The 21148-nt window shown below is 42.4% G+C and overlaps 3 protein-coding genes across 4 annotated transcripts in view; all 3 read left to right on the top strand.

Moving 5' to 3' along the window:
• Position 1: 1 nt before the first annotated feature.
• Positions 2 to 2970, top strand: LOC308330723 (ras-related protein Rab-33B; the record flags this gene model as incomplete). Its single annotated transcript, XM_080785706.1, has 2 exons — positions 2 to 259; positions 1790 to 2970. 2 exons carry the CDS (start codon positions 2 to 4, stop codon positions 2234 to 2236), a joined length of 705 nt encoding a protein of 234 aa, XP_080641832.1. The 3' UTR covers positions 2237 to 2970.
• Positions 2971 to 4554: 1584 nt separating this feature from the next.
• On the top strand, positions 4555 to 15743 carry katnal1 (katanin p60 subunit A-like 1). Of its 2 annotated transcripts, none has more exons than XM_080785097.1 (11): positions 4555 to 4628; positions 5183 to 5355; positions 5530 to 5693; positions 6448 to 6616; positions 7465 to 7592; positions 8328 to 8433; positions 10683 to 10841; positions 11000 to 11126; positions 12967 to 13101; positions 13275 to 13401; positions 14416 to 15743. In XM_080785097.1, exons 2-11 carry the CDS (start codon positions 5194 to 5196, stop codon positions 14612 to 14614), a joined length of 1476 nt encoding a protein of 491 aa, XP_080641223.1. In that variant the 5' UTR covers positions 4555 to 4628; positions 5183 to 5193; the 3' UTR covers positions 14615 to 15743. The 2 variants fall into 2 exon arrangements, with proteins under 2 accessions (XP_080641223.1, XP_080641222.1); XM_080785096.1 differs by having other exon boundaries at positions 5530 to 5699.
• Positions 15744 to 16616: 873 nt separating this feature from the next.
• tspan7 (tetraspanin 7) overlaps positions 16617 to 21148 on the top strand; it is a 15399-nt gene continuing 10867 nt past the window's right edge. Inside the window, exons 1-2 of the mRNA XM_080785654.1 lie at positions 16617 to 16750; positions 17543 to 17628. Coding sequence (XP_080641780.1) covers positions 16687 to 16750; positions 17543 to 17628 — 150 coding nt within the window. The 5' untranslated portion in view covers positions 16617 to 16686. The remainder of the gene's footprint in view (positions 16751 to 17542; positions 17629 to 21148) is intronic.

The following is a 21148-nucleotide window of genomic DNA, read 5'->3' as shown; positions in this document are numbered from 1 at the left end:
AATGGCAATAGAAAACAAGCCCGGAGAAGAATTTCACACAGTTTTCAACCGAAACGATTCCTTAGAATTCCAATCCCAACGTGAATATGATAGTCTGCAGGCTAGAATATTCAAAATTATAGTAATAGGTGATTCTAACGTTGGAAAGACATGTTTGACTTATAGGTTCTGTGGAGGTGCTTTTCTCAAAAACCCTGAAGCCACAATCGGGGTAGATTTCAGAGAGAGGACACTACAGCTCGATGGAGAAAGTATCAAGGTAAGCAAAGCATAATGATCGACAAATGCCAATTCTATTCATTCTATGCCTTTAGGCTACTACGCCTACGTTAATAACGGGATGATGGTGGACATTGGTGGTCGTCATCAGCCGACCTGCACGGCGCGCACGGTTCTCATTTGGAGCTCATCGAGCCATTGAACGATGGCCTATGGCCAGACACATCATAGGGAAATACCCCGGCTTTAGAGTGACCCTTGACAGAAACCTGTATTAGACTGCAGTCACGGACGGTGCAGATTAAAAAAGAGCTCTATACTGTTTATTTGCTTGAAAACGAGACTACGATGGAGGCCTGCCTGGCCGACCTAGTCTATCCATTTTCACATTTGCCTCGCGTTTTTTGTGGGACACTTTGCTTTGTCACGTCACCCCCCCCCCCCCCCCCCCCCCCCATGTACCTGTACAGATACACTATTGTAGGAATTTGTTTTGTTTATTCTTTCGTGCTAAGTCTAATACATCCCTACTTTGTTTTTTATCACTGCGCTATACTAGTCAATACAGCATTGGGCAGTTGTCCACAATGCAGAAGCATTATGTTACACAGCATTGGGCAATTGTTCACAATGGAGAAGCATCTGTTGACTTGAGAGGGTAATGGTTCACATCTCTCATCTTTAATTATTATATAGACTAGCCTACTTAAACTGAAGAGAGGAGAATACATGTTTGGAAGATGTGATAACAAACATGGGGATGTAAACTAAGAACAAGTGCTCTGATGAATTGAATACGAAGGACCCCAATGTCAAGAAGCATTGATTGATTGAAATATTTATTAACAGTTTGCAGAATTACAGTACATTTCAAGCACAAACTCAATACAAAGACTAGCTGTTAACTGTGAGTGGACGACCCAATTAAGCATTACACTTGTTTATCAAAACATTTAGAGACGTACAAATAGACACTTCTATATAGTTAAAGAACAGAACAGGAATTCATCATAAAGGAAGCAAAAAGGGAAAAGAAACATATACATGTCTTAATGACTGTTGGTAGGGCGTTCCACATGTTGGTGGCATAGGAGCGAAAATTATTTAGTCCCTTGTTTGTGCCGAATCTGGGTTGTCCATGGTTTGTTGCACTCCCTCTGGTTCGGGGGTTGAGGCCAAGTAGGAGCCTGACCAGTTTGTTTTGGGAGGTCTGGAGCCTTGTTTTAAGGGCCTTTGAGATGCTGTGGTACCAAGAGGTGCATGCATAGTCAAAGAAACTTTGTACGAGGGCTCCTGTTAAGGTCTTCAATGTGTTTTTGCTGACCAGTGAGGAGATCCTGTAAAGGAATCTTGTTCTTTGATTGACTATTTTGATTACGTTGGTGGCCATTTTATAGACTTTCTTGGGTTTTAAATCCTCTTAGCAGACCTTGTATAATTGAACTGTACTTTTTTCTGCAAACCGTTAATACGGTAAAGTAATACCGTATTAACTTTTGATACTAAAGAGTATAGTTACTTACAAGCCTATGTTCAGCCTAATGTTTATAATTTATATCTGACATTTCAGCTGCAGATCTGGGATACGGCAGGCCAGGAGCGCTTCAGGAAAAGCATGGTGGAGCATTACTACCGCAGTGTCCACGCTGTCATCTTTGTCTATGATGTGACCAGCCTCTCCTCCTTCGAAAGCCTCCCCGAATGGATCGATGAGTGCCGCCGACACGCCGTGTCTGACTCTGTGCCTCGCATCCTGGTGGGCAACAAGTGTGACCTGAGGGACCTGAGGGAGGTGCCCACGTCGTCAGCCCAACGACTGGCGGACAGCTACAACTTCCCAATGTTTGAGACTTCTGCCAAGGAGCCTGCTGAGAAAGAGCACGTAGATGCTATCTTTCTGACACTGGCGTACAAGTTGAAAAGCCGTAAGCCCCTGAGACTGAAACAGCCCAGTGAAAGCAACATCAGGGAACTGTGGAATGAAAGAGAACACGGGTCAGAGACCTGTCAGTGCTGAACTTCAGTTGTGTCACAGAGTGTCTCTCTCTTTCTTATAACCATAATGGTGCTTATGAAAGCAGTGTGGAAGAGGGGCACATACAGTAACGGAGAATGTTTTGATCAGAAAATACGATTGCTAACAGTGGGACAAGTGGAAAGCTTACAGGCTGCTGAATTGAACGAAATAATGTACCCGCAGGCTGTAGGGTACCAATTCAGACAGTATTATGAGTTTGCACAGCAGTGTGAAATTGACAATTCAGGTATGCATGTGAAGTAAATGCAACTCAATCTGCAGATGAATTCACGTTCAATCAAACCATGTAGCATTGATTGCAGTATGTTGCACTATTGTATGGAGACAAAATGATAAGCAACCATTTAGCATATTTTGCTCAACTATTCATTGCAGGCAGTGAATACAAGGGAAAATACTGAGATAAAAGGGACCAATATTAAGGCCAAAATGTAACTGTGAAGAAAAACAAGCTAATTTATGAAACTGATCATAGATTGTGGAAGAAAACACTTGGTAAGCATGATGTTATTGTGCTGTTGTGGAAACAACACTATACTAAATTAAATGCTAATATAAGCTAGCAATTGTTTTTGTATGACTAGATTGACATTTGCTCTAGCATTTGAAAACTGGAAAAGTAAAGCAATTTGAGATATTTGAGATAAATTGCAACTTGGGAAGTTGCATGACGATCAACTAAATATTTGGGTGGGGAGGGGTTATCTGACAAGTCTTGCATGTGTGCTATACCTAAAGAGTATGGAAATTTGTAGCAAAATTGAGATGTCAAAATAAAGATACTATAAGCTGAATTATTTCGACTGCTCGTTGGAACTGTGATCTGTGACAGTGAACCTAAAGCAAATTGGGTATGAAGCATTATTTGCTGTTTCAGGTCACTTTAACGAAACTGTGCAGTACAAGACTTTTGTGGTTAGATCTCTTTACACCCCCTGTGTATCTTTTATATAGTAACCTGTACGATGCTGGGTACCGATACATAGTGTGTATATGTTGGGAACAGTTATCAAAATGTATTGAATGGGATAGAACGACGGGGAAAACCCAGTGCTATCAAACCTAGGCCCACTGATTTGAAATCTAATCCTGATACCCTCTATAATGTGAAGGACTGTCTACATTTGTTCTGCGATGCAGATAAGTAGATCTCTGATATCGTCGGGCTATGTGAGAGTAGTAGTTTAATAGAATCACACCTGTGTGAAGTGAGGGGAGCTCACTTTTGTCTTCAGTTTTTGTGTTTATGTAATGTTTGTGTTTACACAAAAACTCCAAATTGGCCATTCATTGTCAATGGCATTTAATGTTTGCGTTAGGACAAAGTTTGTGTTTACACACACCCTCAAAGCTGGACATATACCCTCAAAACACTAAATCCACTTGTGTAATATGAAAACATGACGGGGTCATATTTAAACAGTATATGGCGCACCATATTGATGACATCAGTCTTGCTTAACTATGGATCAGTGGATCTGAGATGATGAATTCACAAAATGTGTAGAGATAGACAGGCAACCCGTGAGAAATACAACAAGTGCTCCTCGTAGCACAGGTCTAAAGGTCAGGCGTACAGGTTTATTGTGGGCCAGCAATGTTTGGGGTTCAGTCATTATAGAGGTGAGTGGAATCTGTAGAAGTTATTGCAGAATATGTTGATTAGTGGGAGATGCAAATCTTAGTCAATCAGGATGGAATATGAAAATAAATCACATGCATGTGAAGTGAGGGGCGCTCTTATCCTGAACAATTGAATTCATGGGATTGGTTGGTTACATTTACGTCATATTTGGCGGACATTTGACCTAATTTCTCCATTCAATGTCAATGGCAAATATTCAGACATGTGGAGACAAAACCTGTATACAAAAATCTGACAGATCGTTCTTGATCACATGACAGCCAAGCCTATATGGACTTTTTATGTTGTCTTATTTATGCCCCCCCACCCACCTGTGACCTCATGTAGCAGCCAAGTCTATGGACTTTGTGCATGCCCCCAAAGGTGCCCCTCACTTCACACGCGTGTGATTTAACCCATTTCTCTCCCCAATATAATCGTTATGCCAATTGAATCCCCCCAAACAATACCCACCCAATACCTTATTCGTTCGTGTAACTTCTCACGCGCACACACACACACACACACACACACACACACACACACACACACACACACACACACACACACCTTTACGTTTGAAGCTGATATTTCCCAGTTTATGGTAATCACCCAAACGCAGCATGAACGTATACCCACTTCCATTCGTCATTGCATTCTCCACACGGCGTCTCTTGCGGCCATGGTAACATCGGCTCTCACATCAGACCGCAGATCAAATCAATACAAGTGGTCTACATGTAGCAGGTATGTGTATTTTCTATTCAGGATTATTAGAGAGGAACAGAGGATGTGTTCTTCAGTTGTCGGACGTTCGATTTTGCTAATGTAGGCTACTAATGTGAGAAACCGATAGGATTAACGTTAAGGTTGTTGTGTGTTGCCATGCAATTCGTTTTGTTGTGGCCTAGCCTAGCTACCATTAGCTTAGCTAGGAAGAGCTAACGAGACAGTTGGGGTGTAACGACCAACGTTAAACTTGAAAGGATGCTGATGGGGATTGGGGAAGCGGTTTCATTCAATATCACGTTGATTGGACTGTCTGCGATAAAGCAGTTCAGAATTCAGAAGTAATCCAATACGCTTTGCTGATATCGTTAGTTACATTATCTGAAATAGAAGAATAAAAATGAGAAACTGATAAATCTCAATGAATGGAAGCTGAGCTATAATGGAAGCTGAGAGTTACGTCAAGCGAGGCTTCTGCTTTTTCTATTAGAATGTAATGCAAATGGAAATGTAGCTATAATAAACCTGTTCACTTTCACTACTCAGCCATGTCCATCCCTTCACTCCAACAGCTAGCTCCAGTATGAATTTGGCAGAGATAAGTGACAACGCAAAGAAGGGCCGTGAATATGCTTTGCTGGGGAACTATGATTCTTCCATGGTGTACTACCAGGGTGTCATTCAACAGATTCACAAGCACTGCCAGTCTCTCAGAGACCCTGCCCTTAAAGTCAAATGGCAACAGGTGAGGCAACATCCCAGAACCTATGACATGTCCACAGCTCTTAATCTAGTGTTATTGAAGTGTATATCATTTACTCATTTGCACAATGGTTCATATCAAAATGACTACTAGTGGTGTAAAAGTAAAGTTACATTTTGTGGCCTGCTATAATACCCTCTTTCTGCTTGTTTGCAGATGAGGCAGGAGCTGGCGGAGGAGTTTGAGCAGGTAAAGGGAATCGTAGCAACCCTAGAAAGCTTTAAGACAGACAAGCCACTGGACTTCTATTCTCCTCACTTTGAGCCAGAGAGACTCCAGGACCCAGATGTGTGGCCCCCACCCATCCCTGCAGAGCATAGGTGCATGTATGTAGGGTTCGTTTGACTGTATGGATCTCAATGTCTCGTACGTTGGTGGTGAGTGGTTCTGATTGGTCTGCCTCCAACCCCACCAAACCAATTAAAACCTTAAATTCTTAGATTAATTTTGGGTTCTTGCTCAGGCAAGGCACTCGCATAACTCACTTAACCCATTCTGACCTGAGATCAGATTCTAAAAATGTCTGTTTGAAAATGACAGTTTTCTGAAAAAGCTATGTTTCTATGTCAGTCGTTCTTTGATTTTTCAAAAATAGCAGACCTACAAGCTCGTAGCGCACCACTCGGTGGCGCGCTATGAGCTTGTAGATCTGCTATTTTTAAATAGCTAAAGCATAACGTAATGCTAACACCAAAAGGGGTTCCCGCCTAAATGGCGTAAGTTCCTGTTTTTTTTACCCCCTGGGGCTATGGTAACTGACACTACACAATGGCTCGATGGAACAAGACAATTTCCCAGAAAATACTGAGCAGAAGCAGAACTAATGTCCCCTTAGGACTAGTGCAATGTGACTTACGTCGTTGGCTTTATGTTCATTGTTCATCAAGGTTCCACAGAGAACTGGCAGAGCAGGTTCAATTGTCAATTACGTCATTGCAAATAAGGGCAAGGAGGTGCACCATGACTGCCACTCAGCACGCTATATACTCTTTACAGTGTCTGTGATTTCTGTTCAAGAGGCATATTTTCCTAACCTGTGCTTGCGCGTGTGCGTGCGTGCATGAATGAATGCAGAAATCCTGCTGCAGTGAAACGTCCAAACAGTGGCATGAAGCAACAGAGGAAGGATTCTCCTGGTCTGCAGCACAGAGGCGCTGTGCCCGGAGGTCGGGGACAGACAAACCCTAAGGCAGACCGGCCAGGACCCAAGGATGCCCGTGGCACCAAGGCCAAAGATGACAAGGTCTGCTGTTACTAGCTGAGTCTAGTGCTGTAAATATCAACAGTGCAATTTTTGAGGCCCAAGAACAACAAACGCTATATAATACAAGTTGTCTACAGTGGCATTGGGCATTTAAATATATGACAATATCCTATTTGTATTGGTCAAAGACCAAATCTGTGACTGCTGTAACTCAAAACCACTTGTCAAGTCAAGTCTGAAATAACGGCATCAGTAACGACTTGAACCGTTAATATGAAACAAGCTTAATGGTTATGTCACCTGGTGGGTTTTTGGATGCATGGGTCAGATCATTAACACGTTGATTGCGGAGTATTGAAATTTTGAAATAACCTTCACTGCTGAGTATTTCACTAACCTTTGAAGAAACATCCCGGTGCTAATGTAGGTCCGTTTAACGAAAATCCGCCTGAATATATTCCAATCGTTTGTAATAGTGTACAAAAATATTCCACAGTCCCGACAATAACAACAGCTGGGAACTGCGGCACACAAGTGCGGCCATTGGCCCTCGTTGACTTTGCATTGCGCCTCAATTTCCCAGACGCCTGAGAACCTCGTGTGACAGATCTTTTTCCGGTCACGTGATCCAAACGTTGTGACGTGTCCTACTGTGTCCGCTGGAAACCATGTATCTCTTAGAAATGATCAAAAACAGCGAATTAAACGATGAAAACAAAAGACGGGAATGTCGTGATCTACAGTCAAACTGTTTTAAGAACGTAGAGTATCATAATCTATTCTAGACAAGTCAGTTCTATGGCACAGAATAGATGTCACAACTTTGGAATGTAAGTGTTCGGCGTAGCATTTACTTGTTGATTTAAATCCCTGGTGTCATTTCTCAGGGAAAGAAAGGGAATGGAGATGGAATAGGGGATGGAGAGATGAAGAAGTTTGACGGTACAGGATATGACAGCGACCTGGTGGACGCACTGGAACGAGACATTGTGTCTCGCGCCCCTAACATACACTGGTATGTTAGCCAAACACACGCATGCTACAGTACACACTGTCTGACCTGCATCTGCATAATGTTGATCCTAGACCTAGAGGGTGTGATTGGAGAATATACATATTCTCTATGTTCATATACAATAATACTCTTACATTTTTTCGCTTTAACATACTGTTCTCCAATTTCAATGCATTCAACAACTGTTACACCTTCCGAGCAGTTCCTAGAACAAACACCAACTGCTTAGATATTTCTAGGGAGTGGAAATACTGAACTGATAAGTGAGGACAAGGTCGAAGGCCCTCTGAGCAAGCAGATGCCGTTCAACAGTGTATGCTATATCACTGGCTGGCGCCTCCTTTGCTTCTCAGGAGCTTCACCTTATCAGGTCAAGCTTTGCTACATCCATCAATGGGACCCTGTCTTGTTCTAGTTTAAGCTGGTTGCTGGCTCGGCTCTATGCCAGTTGTCTACCACTATGTTAGAACCTGTCATCTTAAGACCCACCCATCAGCTAATTCTGTGCCTAGATATACTCAATGAAAGTCCATTTTTGCCTCATGTCTGCCTCAACCTCTTTCCCACTAAGAGAGAGCTTGATCGTTCATCACTTGTATACATTTTAAACTTAGAATAAATTAACGACCTCAGACCAGACTTTCTCCAGTGTGATTTTATTTCTCATCTTGTGCTTAAAAATCCTCAATCAGGTGGTTGTTTTTCTTAACATTGCTGATTGTGTTTATATTGCAGGGATGACATTGCTGATCTGGAGGATGCTAAGAAACTGCTGAGGGAAGCAGTGGTGTTGCCTATGTGGATGCCTGATTTCTTCAAGGGCATTCGTCGTCCTTGGAAGGTACACAGCACACACACACACACACACACAAATATGCTTGCACATACCGTGTGAAGAAAACTATTGCGGAAATTCTTCATCTCAAAATTGTTTGACCAGAGTGTGTGCTTGTGTCATCAACCTCTATAATAATTGAATTATAATAGAGGCATTTCAGTTATGCTATGCCCTGCCTCTCAATTCAATCATTTGAGGGTCAATATTTCATTTGGTTTTATTTTTTTTATTTTTTTATTTTTTTATAAATCTTTTTATTGGGTTTTTTTACATTTTTTCCCCCCTCCCATGTGGGGTCCTTGTTCATGATCAGCATATACATTTCATGGTACAGTACATATGTCTTAAGGTACCCCTCATTTACCTCCCGTCCACCCCTTATGCCCACCCACTCTTCCCCGATGCAGAGACAATACAGCTGGAAAAGGGGAAGATTACAAAGAAGAAAAAGAAAAAAAGAAGAACAAATACGCAGAAAAGGGAAAAAAATTATAATAGTTAAATTTAAAAAAAATAAGGAGGGGGGGGACCACCTGTGTGTGCGCGCAGCCACCGGTTTGCACGACGCATATGCAATGTATAGGCCTAGTGCGTTCACCATTATATAGTTCAAATATTTCAAATATCGCTCATCTCTGGGACAATCGTCAGGGTTTTTACGTGATCGATAAAGGGCGTCCATGTTTGCTGGAAATTTGTCGTGGAGCCATTAAGTGCGAATCTAATCTTCTCAAGCTTGAGGTAGTATAATGCGTCCTTTAACCATCCGTTGTGTGTAGGTGGGGAGACTTGTTTCCATTTCAGGAGTATAAGTCTTCTGGCTAAAAGCGAGGTAAAGGATATTATTCTCTTAAGATATGGGGGGATTCTAGTCCCTGGGGGAATACCAAACAAGGCCGTTAACGGGTTGGGTGGGATAGGTACACCCAATATGTCGGAATATGATTGAAATATGGCTGTCCAGAAGTCCACCAGCCTAGGGCATGACCAAAACATGTGTGACAAGGTAGCAGCGGGTTGTCTGCACCGGTTACATGCATCGTTAATGTCTGGAAATATTTGTGCTAGTCTTGCATTTGTATAGTGAACCCGGTGAATGATCTTGCATTGGATGAGGTTGTGTCTAGCACAGATTGAGGAAATGTGAACCAGTCTCAGAGCTGTCTTCCATGTCGGGTCGGGCAGTTCTAGCCCCAGGTCCTGCTCCCATGCCGTCCTAAGATGGTTGAGAGTTTCTGGGTTTATTGAGTTGAGTTCATTATATATTGTTGAAATTAAGCCCTTTGTATTGGGGTTCAGAGAAAGTAAAGAGTCCACTGCAGAGTGGTTGGGTTGGTTTGGAAAGTTTGGGATTTGTCTTTGTGCAAAGTGTCTTATCTGGAAGTAGCGAAATAGGTGAGAGGCAGGTAAATGGAATTGCTCTGTTAAGTATGAGAATGGTGCCATAGTCCCGTTGCTGTACAGATCTTTAATAGTTCTGAACCAGTTGTCAAACCAGTTTCGGAAGACAGGGTCCGAACATGAGGGCTCAAACAAATGGTTACGGTATATTGGAGTTAGGTAAGATAAGCTTTTGAGACCAATTTGGTTTTAATGCACAGTGGATTTGCATAATTCAATTCAAAACCTTTATTGATAATCTGAAAGTGAGCTCTCTTTTAAAAGTGCAACCTGCAATTCATGGCTTTTGAAAACTGGGAGAGAAAAAGTACAATAACATGTAGAATTATTAAAATACATTCAATTCAGTTCACGTTCCTTTTGTTGTGTTTCAGCTAGAATGATGGTACTCATTATAGGTGAACATTGTGTCATATTAACATAATTTTGAATAGAAAAAGTGAACATAGCAGGCATTCAGAACGGGATCCCCTTTTGGTGTTTTAAGCATTACGTTATACTTTAGCTGTTGAAAAATAGCAGATCTACAAGCTCATACCGCGGCACACGAGCTTGTAGAGAGAAAAAACGTGAAAACGTGGCGCAAATCTTTGAATATATATTCTTTAAGAGCGAACGTTTATAACTCAAATATTTGCTTCCGGGAGGGTCCCTGGAAAAGTATATTTTTTGTGACCAAAAACGGATAATTCTAGGGGTCTTTGACATGAAAAAGGTTGAGCACCACTGACATAGAAACATAGGGTTTTTCAGAAAACCGTCAGGATTTAGAAGGCATTTGTGGAGTCGTCCTCGGGTCTAAATGGGTTAAGTAACATTTTTGGGTTGTGTCTGTCCATCCGTCCTCGCAGGGCGTGTTGATGGTTGGCCCTCCAGGGACCGGGAAGACCATGCTGGCCAAAGCTGTGGCTACGGAGTGTGGGACCACCTTTTTCAACGTGTCCTCATCCACCCTCACCTCCAAATACAGGGGCGAGAGTGAAAAGCTGGTCCGCCTGTTATTCGAGATGGTGAGGCATTGCGTCTGCAAGTTGCACACCTGACTGTCTGTGACAAACGATTAATAATGTAGGCAATGTGGCAATGGAACAGTTCCCCTTTAGAGACGTGTGATCATAAATAATCCATGTGATTTCCTAATGTTCATTTTTTTCCCCCTCCGTCCAAGGCTCGGTTTTACGCGCCAACGACTATCTTCATAGACGAGATAGACTCCATCTGTGGCAGACGAGGAACGTCGGACGAGCATGAAGCCAGCCGCAGGGTGAAATCGGAGCTGCTGGTTCAGATGGATGGTAAGTAGGTCAGAGAAGTGAGGGGACGGCATAGTTTGAGGTCACGGCCGATTTCACAGACTCTACTACTCACACGGGAGGTTTTGGTGCGTTCGTGAAAGCGGAGAAAGTATTTTGCGGGGAAATGGCAGGTGAGAGGTGCAGCCTGCAGCCCACCTGGCTAGGCTACCCCCCGACGCCCCGTTGTCTGCAACCCCCTTAACCCATTTAGACCTGAGGACGATTCTATAAAAGTCGTCTGGTTGGAATAACGTGTTCCTTCCACGCGCTGATGTCCAACCAGGGAAACTCCCCCCTGTCAGGTGTAAAGGAACAACTTGGACACTCGGGCATGAAGGAAGCATGAGTTCAAGTCCGTTGCTCTCCCCAGGTTGGCGGAGGGTGTGTAGAGCCCAGGATCATATTAGATAATTGACACAGGGGTGAAAAATGGGTTACAAAATCGTGGGATAAAAACTATTAAAAAAAAAAAAAAAAAAAAAGTCGTCTAAATCCAGTTTTCTGAAAAACTTTCAGTTTCTATGTCAGTCGTTCTCAAACATTCTCATGTCAAGGACCCCCAAAAATATGTAATTGGCCGCCGACCCCCATCTGAAAATATGTAGTTCCAGGGACCACCACCCAAGAAGCAAAGATTTGAGTTGAAAACGTTCGCTCTGAAAGAACATAATTATATTCAAAGATTTGCGCTGCACTCTGTGCCACGCTATGAGCTTGTAGATCTGCTATTTTTCAATAGCTAAAGTATAACATAATGCTTAAAACACAAAGGGGTTCCCGCCCAACCAAATCAACAGTCACACATAAACACTGTTACACAATATTTGTGTGTGAGTACTTGTATGTAGGCCTATGTGTGGCTAAAGGTCCTTTTTGTGGACTTAGCTTTTACACACCTTGTCCACCATGTAATTTTAAAATATTTGAACATGCAGTTTCTTACAGGCCATGTTCATTATATATCCTACCTGTAAAAAATAAAATGCAAAAGGAACATTACCAAGGTGATGTCATTTGCCATTATTAACTCATTCGCCATAGAGATCGTTTTTTTGGCGCCTTTACCTACTTGGACTCTTGTCGCCGAGATCGTCTTTTCATGACTTTAAAAATATATATATATTGATTACGGGAAAAAACGGGAAAGAATAGGTTTATGCGGATCATTTCTATAAACAGATATAATCTGAGTCAAAATGTATGTTTTGGGTGAATTAAATAACATTCACGGGACCTGTTGCATAGCGATCATTCACTTCCTCTTTCTCGGTTTCCGAGAGAAACGGCTTTCAAAATAAGACGGTTAACATTGGAGTGAATGGTGGCCTTCTACGAGTATCAATTCAGCCACCAGATAGCGCTGTCGCGGCGAATGAGTTAATAGTGAATGGACCGTGTGCACACCCGGCCATCTTACCATATAAGTTAATGGAAAGGTGCAACTTCCCATTACAGCCCATTCATCCAAACAGAAAAGTCCTGTCTGATTGTATTACACAACGTCAAACTCACCAACATTGCAACTGTACGAAAAGCTTCAATTATCCTCTTTCTATCCTCAAAGTGTTTGTTTCATAAAAATCCATTGCAGACATGTTATGAGCTATACTTTCGTTCCTGGCAGGTGATTCTTTTTCTAAGTGTTGCAGTTTGGAGGTGCTCGTTAGATATCACTCAACTTCCCTGCGTACCACCTGTTTTGAATTTGCACATAATGCAGGAGGCAGCAGGATGTTGCTTTACTGGAAACGAGTGCTTCCAAAATGGCATGCGGTCTGCAAAATGGTCAATAATGGGAGCATAATGACATGAACAACGTATGCTACGATTTGGTAACCAGGTGTTGGGGGAGCGATGGATAACGACGACCCATCTAAAATGGTGATGGTCCTGGCCGCCACCAACTTCCCCTGGGACATCGACGAAGCGCTTCGGCGGCGCCTGGAAAAGCGGATCTACATCGCCTTGCCCACAGGTGAGTTATCACATGACACGCGCAAGAGAAAATATCAACTCCACAAATGAATAGGTACAGTGTCAAATGATATAATGCAGTACAGAATGGATCCAGCAGGGGGAACCTTGAAGGCTCAGTGTGTGTGTGTGTGTGTGTGTGTGTGTGTGTGTGTGTGTGTGTGTGTGTCATAGCGGAGGGTCGTGTAGAACTACTGAAGATCAACCTGCGGGAGGTGGACGTGGCAGCAGACGTAGACCTGACCTTCATAGCGGAGAAGATCCAGGGCTACTCTGGAGCAGACATCACCAACGTCTGCAGGTCTGTGTGTGTGTGTGAGAGAGAGAGAGAGTTGTTTATAATAGATAGATAGATCTTTATTGATCCTCTAGGGTTCTCAACGTTTTTGGCTGGGGACCCCCGGAAATGCTTTGGCCATGTACTATGTAAACTCTTCTTTTCCATTTTACAGCCATTCAGTTGCACACAAAAAATATATAATCTGGGGGACCCCCCAAAATAATTTCTGAAAAACAGTCAAAATTAAATACAAATATCTATATACACATATACACGAAATACATGCATACATGGCATGTTTCAATTTTAAGTATCAGTTTCTTGTACGGTATGTAAATGGTGCTTTATATAGCGCCTTTATCCAAGGCACTTTATATAGATTGTGCATTACATTCACCCCATTCACACACACATTCATACACCGATGGCGGCGGAAATGTAGAAAACATATCCACATATAACGTCATTGAACATATTAAACGTCGTCGTTTATGCCCCAGTAGCCTCAGAAACCCAGACGTTTTTATATCCAGGGAGAGAAAAAAAGTCTGGGGCCGACACCGACATGGCAAATGTCGATCACGCTCTGCTGATTTCTGATCGTCTGCACCTTTGTTAAATTGACGCACACCCGTACACACACACACACACACAAAGCAAAGCAAAGTTCTTTGTTTACCCAGGGAAGTGGACTAAGCTCGAGATGCTTGTTTACAGCAACACCCTGCTCATAGAACATTTCATGGTAGGGGTTCAATGCCTTGCTCAAGGGCGCTTCAGTGGTGGTAATTTTAACGTGCCGGTCCGGGGATTCGAACTGGCGACCTTCCGGTATCAAGACCGCTCCGCAAACCGTTCGGCCACCACTGCCCTAACTACACACACACTCTCTCTCTCTGTCGCTCTAATTACTTAGTCTCATGTCGCGCAGCTGCGTCTAGATTCTCCCGGGATCCTGCCGGGAGCTGCTTATGCCATAGAAAGCATAGGTGGACCCCAGGTCCTAATGCCCCGGTGCCTCTCTTTGCCACCCAGAGATGCAGCCATGATGGCCATGCGTCGTCGAATCCAGGGCCTGAGCCCGGAGGAGATCCGAGCCCTGCCCAAAGACGAACTACAGATGCCTGTAACCATGGAGGACTTCACACTGACCCTCAAGAAGATCTCCAAGTCTGTCTCTGCTGCCGACCTGGAGAAATACGAGGTGTGGATGGCCGAATTTGGATCTGTGTAGATGAGGAGGGGCTACAGTGAGACCCAGAGGGGACAGATTTTTGTTATGGGAGAGTGTGCTCACCAACTGGAGTAGACTGCCGTACAACAGCTGCCTGGTGGGCAAGGGATCAAGCTGAGATCACGGTGTGTCGGTGTCCGTGCCTTTTTTTAAGGAGAATTGTGACAAAAAACATGTATTGACTTGGCTCCCACTTCCACTAACCATGCCGTTGCTGTTGGCTGCACATCGGTGTGCTGTGAGAATCCACACGTGAATGTTTTCATGTAATCACTGTATTAGCAGCGCTGACTGATTTTGTTGACCTAAGGTGGAAAAGGGTCAATTTGAGGTTATTTGAGTTACCCTAACCCTCTGCCACAGGTCAGACTTTGTACTAAGTTGAATGTCATGTTTCTCTAGTGTTGGGAATGGGAACCTTTACTCTAAGAATTAGCGTAGCAAAAGATAGTCCAGGGAATGCACATTACCACACACACACACAGAGATGCACCGCATACTCATACACACCATAGTGTTTAATGTAGCCGAGTCAGTGATTGATTGAGATTGAGCTACCACATATGAAAGTATTTGTGAGGCCTCCGTTTGCTATAATTGATTATCAAATTATGAATGCTTTTCCCCCCCACAACCACAATGTCGAGGTACTACTGTAGTGAATGTGATCATATTTCATTTGGCAATGCACTAATGGCCATTTGACTTCACTAAGCCTGTTGTTAACATGTGTGTCTTATAAGTAATTTCATTCATTCCTTTTGGTTTTATTTATTTTTATGTATAATATGAGTTTCATAAAGTGAAACAATCTTCACAAAGTGAAGATTTTCTAATGTTAGTGTAAACATGCGTGCTTGCTTATAGCTTGCACTGTTTGGGTTTGTTTTATAACTCTGAAATACTTGTTTTATGTTTTATTGATGTTGACAAAATCATACTGGAAATTGTAATTGTATTTTCAGCTGCCTCAAACTCATTTTAATGAGAAGACGTGGATTGTACTAAAAATCTAAATATCATTCAGTCATTATATTACACAGACTAAGTTTGTCTAATATGTGACATTCTGGCCAGTATTGCTCAAAGGAAAAGAGGGAGTGGATACGAAATAAATATGTGAGAACGGTACGGTCTCTGGTGTACTGTCTGTAGGTAAATGGTACGGTCTCTGGTATACTGTCTGTGGGTAAAACGGAACCTGCAGGAGTGGGAACTGACTCGTACATCATTGTGGATTACACTTTCTCAAAGCCTTTAGTTTACAGCAATGATATTCAACAAAGGAATGGGTTGGAAGTTGGAACTGGTGGGAACATTTACCAGGTTGGATGGTTTAGTTGGAAATAGCCAAACCAAGTAAATATTAGCTGTGTGTGTGGTATAATATCTCAGTTCGCTCTTCAACCTATAATCCCTCTAGTTTTATCCGGTGAAGGTATGATGCTTCACATTGTGATTGTACCAATGTACCATCCGTCCAACCAGCTCTAAGTGATTTTTTTTTTTTTTTTTTAATACAGCATCTGAGTGAGCAACATTTTGCACAACATTTAGACACAGATGTTTCGAATTTCCTTTCCATATGCTCGGCTGTTTTGGAATGGGTTTTTTTCTTACATTTTTCTATGACCAATTTCATTCTGTACCATGTTGGTTTCTGTTGGGCTATTTACACTACAGCACCTACATTTTCACCAATGCAATACTTACATTCCATCTTCCATGCATTACACACCCTTCTCATTACACAGATGGGCACAACGGAAGAGAAGATGGGGTGGAAAGCCAAGGTCATTCCACCACTCAGAAGCCTGGTGAAGCATGGTGTCTTTTGCTGGATCATGCATAGTCGGTAAATGTCCTCTGGCAGTCAAGGGCTTGAAATTGACACGTGCATCTGCACAGTCATTTCAATTTGTAGCAGTGCAGGGGGGGGGGGTTGACAAGAGTTCAGGGAGTTTGAACACAAGGTGGGCTTCAGAACTTTTGGTTGAGTTGTAATCATCTGGGAGTCCAGCCAGACGGGATTTATTTTAGAGCAGTGCAGATGGGAGATGAGCAGTTGGTGAATGAGTCAGAGACGAGGACGGTGTAATGTGATTCAACAGATGCTATGGAATTCATACCAGCAGGGTGAGATTGTGGTGGCTGCAATGTGGGCTTAATTGTTACAACAGTTGGTTTGTTGTTGACGCTCGTCAGCAGACAGACTGCTGATGTTGATTAGCTTATAGGCTACTGATATTACAGATAATTGTTATTTGCACTGCCTATTCCATTATAAGGTCAAGTCTGCAAAGCCAAAGGCATTACCAACCGTGTAGGCTACTTGTTATTCTGGCAGTATTTGAGTGAAAATACTTCAGTCGGATCTGAAGTATAGGGCCCCCTGCTGGACCTCTGAAAAACTACATTTCTCTTTCTTTTTTTATGTATTTGGTTGCTAGTACTTTATCTTTTCCTCATTGATTGAATGAACATTTTGATAAGGCGGTTCAATCTAAAATGTGGTGTTGGTGTAAGAATAAGATATGTTTTTTATTACTGTGGTGGAAAAGAGAGTAAGTAAATCCACGTAGTGTAGCTACAGTACAGACACGGTTATATCTTTTTAACACGCAGCTACTATGTTAAACCATTTCACTGCTGATAATCAGAATAAAGTGACATTACCGTGTCAAAAAATGTTTAATACGTTATTTTCTCCACTGAATCTACATTGTTCTGGGAACTGAAAGCAGCCAGAGAGGGATCACCTATTGAGCCCTACTAAAATAAATAAATTCCATCTGCCTTTAGAGAGGCTGGTGGATGCGTTGTTTCTGTGACGCTGTGTGGGTGCATCAGCGCGTCTGCGGGCTCTCTGGCTGCAACACGCCACAGTGATTTTCACAGACGTTTCCGTGGCTATACCCCCTATTGTAGGTCTATACGACGAGACAACCATGGAGACCAAACCAGTGATAACCTGCCTAAAAACCCTCCTCATCGTCTACTCCTTCGTGTTTTGGGTATGTTGCTTTTCTTGTATTATTATTCAGTAGACTAGCAAATGCTACAATGCCTCGAATCGTGTTCATCATTCATCTGAACAACGGTGCCAGCATCATCGTGCTCTGTGTGACTCTGTGACGATCAGTGCGACCGTTATTTTATTATCATGTTATTATGTAAACTATGTTTTCGGTGGTTGCGTCGATGGCCTTGCTTTATGTCGGGTTCGTGCGTTTTTCGACTCGGACGACTCCCGACCTTTTACGTTTTGTATTAGTATAGCCTCGATGATATAACCTATTTTTTCATCTTCAGATATAAGGCGTTGCTGTCATAGAAATCAACGCACCATATCTCACATCGACAGTGTTTGCCATTTCATGTTTTTCGCATCACCACCATGAAATAATTTTAAGCGTGTCTAGGCGTAGCCTGCCTGAATATTTAATGCGTGTTTTTTATTTGTCCTACTGTACATTTTATCGAATAAAGGGACAGCACATTTCACCCTTTATACATCGATGATGAACTATATAATTTTGTCCTCGCTGTCGCACATTGATCTTGAAGGAAGATATAGGCCTATATATTTTTTTCTTTTACCAAAATAGCCTAATTGTAGCAAAAATATGGCAGAATTATGTAGGCTTTATATATATAATTATATAGGCTAAATCAAATTCTTATAGGATTCCAAAAACACAGGTCTAATTATCCACAACGTGATTTCCCTGTTTTTTTATATATAGCTCACAAATATCACTAAACTCAATTGCTTTGTCTATATTATGTGCAAGTGCAATTAAATGTAACCGATTGTGATGCAGGTATCTGCTTTGCAAGCCAATGAAAAAATGCCTCTTGTGTTATATTTCATTTTCAATATCATGGCTACCCCTTTGTTTACATCTGGATTAGCCTACTAATATTATAGTTACTAACTTACTATTGACTAAACGAGAGTGTGAAATCCACAGTGTGAACATGAGACCACAGAACACAGAATAGCCAAGCAGTGTTAATGTAGGCTATACTGTACTTTATACACTATGTAGTGTATAGCTCACTATTGGATTTCACTTATGTTTCTGATAACTGGCATTGTCAATTAAATATAGCTAGTAGGCCTACTCCCTGCTAACCCCAATATGCACCCCTGTTTCCTGGTTAAGGTTGATGAAGGTTTGTCTCTCCCTGACATGCAGTCATGTGTCAGTGTCACAGATATGAACATTTATATTTAGTCTGGGCGGTCTCTGCACTCTCCTCTGTCTACATGATCAGATTTCAGATGTCTTTCCAACAAGGGATGATTGCATGGAGCAAGGAAGTGGTCCCCCCAATCATTAATCCACCCTGGGGCTCCTCTCACCTCTGAGGGTCATGGGGGGAGAGAGAGAGAGAGAGAGAGAGAGAGGGAGTGTTACAAAGATTACAAAGATGCCCAGAACATTGAGATGAACCTGTTTAGTGTATGGCTGCTCCAACAGTAGTGGCACCATTAAAATAAATATACCTCATACTAAGCATTTAAAGTATGAGTATTTAAAGTACAGCAGCCCTTTTTTTTTAATGTTTCCACTACTGTTGGAGTAGCCATAAACTAAACGGGTTCATCTCGATGTTCTGGGCATCTTTGTAATGTTAGTGTTAGTAAAAAGCAGGTAAAAGAGTAACTTTTGAGGCAGACTAACATCAGTCACTCTACCGTCCACTGTAGTAGAAGAGGTGCGCCTGGTGAGGGTTTTAACCCTGCAGCTATGTCGAGTCCGCCTACAGGAAATACATAAGCTGCGACAGTGAGACCCCGTTTCTGAATTCATCTATAGAAGACAGAAAACCGTTTTAATGTCAAGGACACTACATTAAGGGGCCAGCTTCTCCTGGGTAGATAATGTCCTCCGGGCTCTGGTGATTGCCTATATATCTCCAATCCATGTATCATGTGCAGCATGGTTTAAAGTTGAATGACTCCTGAGTTCATACGTTGTTCACGTGATCACATTTTTAATGCAGACACCTCCTGTTTCTTTATGGGAACAGTGAGAGGGAGAGGGGGGCGGGGTGGGAACGGGGGTGACCTGTTTTAAACCCTGTGCTGTAACCAGGGTTCCCGGCGTGGCATTGAGTTGCAAACAAAACGTGCAGCGGGCGGTTTGAGCCTGCTTGGAATGCTGTAACAGTCAAGAAGCATCCCGAGTGGCCCCTGCTGCAACTCGTATACTTTATTTGAATGTCCTTATACCACGTGAACCTATATTCTCGTCATTTGATTCAAGGTTAGGCTATACAACATGGCTTGCAAGGTTATACAAGGTGGTCTTTGCGTCTTGTGTACATGGGTAGGAGAGAGTAAAATGTGTTTCATTTCCGGCTCATTCCAGACATTCATTGTATAGCAGCATTGGTAATATAAAGTAAGTATAGCCTTGCCGAGCCATGAGGCCCATAGGGGCAGGAGCCTATCTCCTGTTTCTGTAGCGTGAGGCAGCTTGATGTAAAAGTACACCCCCTGGACATGACGCTAGTATGTCGCAGGGATTTACCCCCAATCCAACCCTTGATGTCCCCGACTGTCTTAAAATGACCCGGCCGGGGATCGAACCCCGACCTCCCAGTCTCAGGGAGGACACTCTACAAGGCCACTGAGCTGGTCATTGGTAATATATTAATACATAGATCAAACGTGTAACAACATAACAATAGGTGATCATTCAGCGATCAATCATGCAGCAAAAATAGGCAAACATTCAGCAGAAATAGCAGATAGCTAGCTTGTTTCTGGAGAGGAGATTTGGTGTAGAGGGGAAAAAGGAGCAGCGAAGGTAAGGTCTGGCTGGGAGACCCCGGTCGGCAAAGTATATAATGTAGGTACTAGTGGTTAGAGTGAACGCTCCAGGATTGGCAGGCTATAGTCTCATTTGTGTCCAAGAGAAGCCACTAATGAAAGGAGAGAATATTGTTGGTGGTGATTTGATATTCCGTCATAACAGTACAGGCCTACACAAGCTGTCATAGTGTGCAGCCAGTATCACAAATAACTAATAACTATAGGCAGTCACATCACATATCAATATGTATCAGATAGTCAAGTGATAGATAACATGTACCTCTGCATTGAGTATAGCCTATACATATTAATAATAGAAGTCAAATATTGAATAACGTTTTCCCTGGAAATGTAGGACGTTTTGTCGTCTTAAATTAACGACGAAAGCAATGTTGTCCTGACTCCGTCGTGTAGTTGGATAGAGAATGCTGTGTGAGGATGTATCGTGGCATATGTACATTGTACATACCACAACATTGGTATTACTTCAAACACTGAACACACATCTTTAGAAAGCCCTCTATAGCAGTGGTTTTCAACCTTTTTCATATATCAAGGCCCATTTTGTATTTGTCATTTGAGCCACAGACCACCATTTTGATGACATTTAGCCTATCAGACCCAAAACAAAGAATATTTTATTATCGTTGGGTATTATTATTATTGTGTAGACTTCTTGTAAATTAACAGTATTGCAGATGTTTAAC

The sequence above is a fragment of the Protomyctophum bolini genome (genome assembly GCF_963924005.1).
Source record: "Protomyctophum bolini genome assembly, chromosome: 16".
NCBI classification, from domain to species: domain Eukaryota; kingdom Metazoa; phylum Chordata; class Actinopteri; order Myctophiformes; family Myctophidae; genus Protomyctophum; species Protomyctophum bolini.
The sequence above is the reverse complement of the archived record's forward strand: the minus strand, read 5'-3'. Positions and strand labels throughout refer to the sequence as shown.

What these genes read in the sequence shown, in the direction of transcription:
- katnal1 (XM_080785096.1), top strand. Translation starts at nt 5,194, where the DNA reads ATGAATTTGGCAGAGATAAGTGACAACGCAAAGAAGGGCCGTGAATAT. An exon ending in CCTGCAGAGCATAGGTGCAT is followed by an intron (nt 5,700 to 6,447) that starts GTATGTAGGGTT and finishes GAATGAATGCAG; the next exon opens with AAATCCTGCTGCAGTGAAAC. An exon ending in CCAAGGCCAAAGATGACAAG is followed by an intron (nt 6,617 to 7,464) that starts GTCTGCTGTTAC and finishes GTCATTTCTCAG; the next exon opens with GGAAAGAAAGGGAATGGAGA.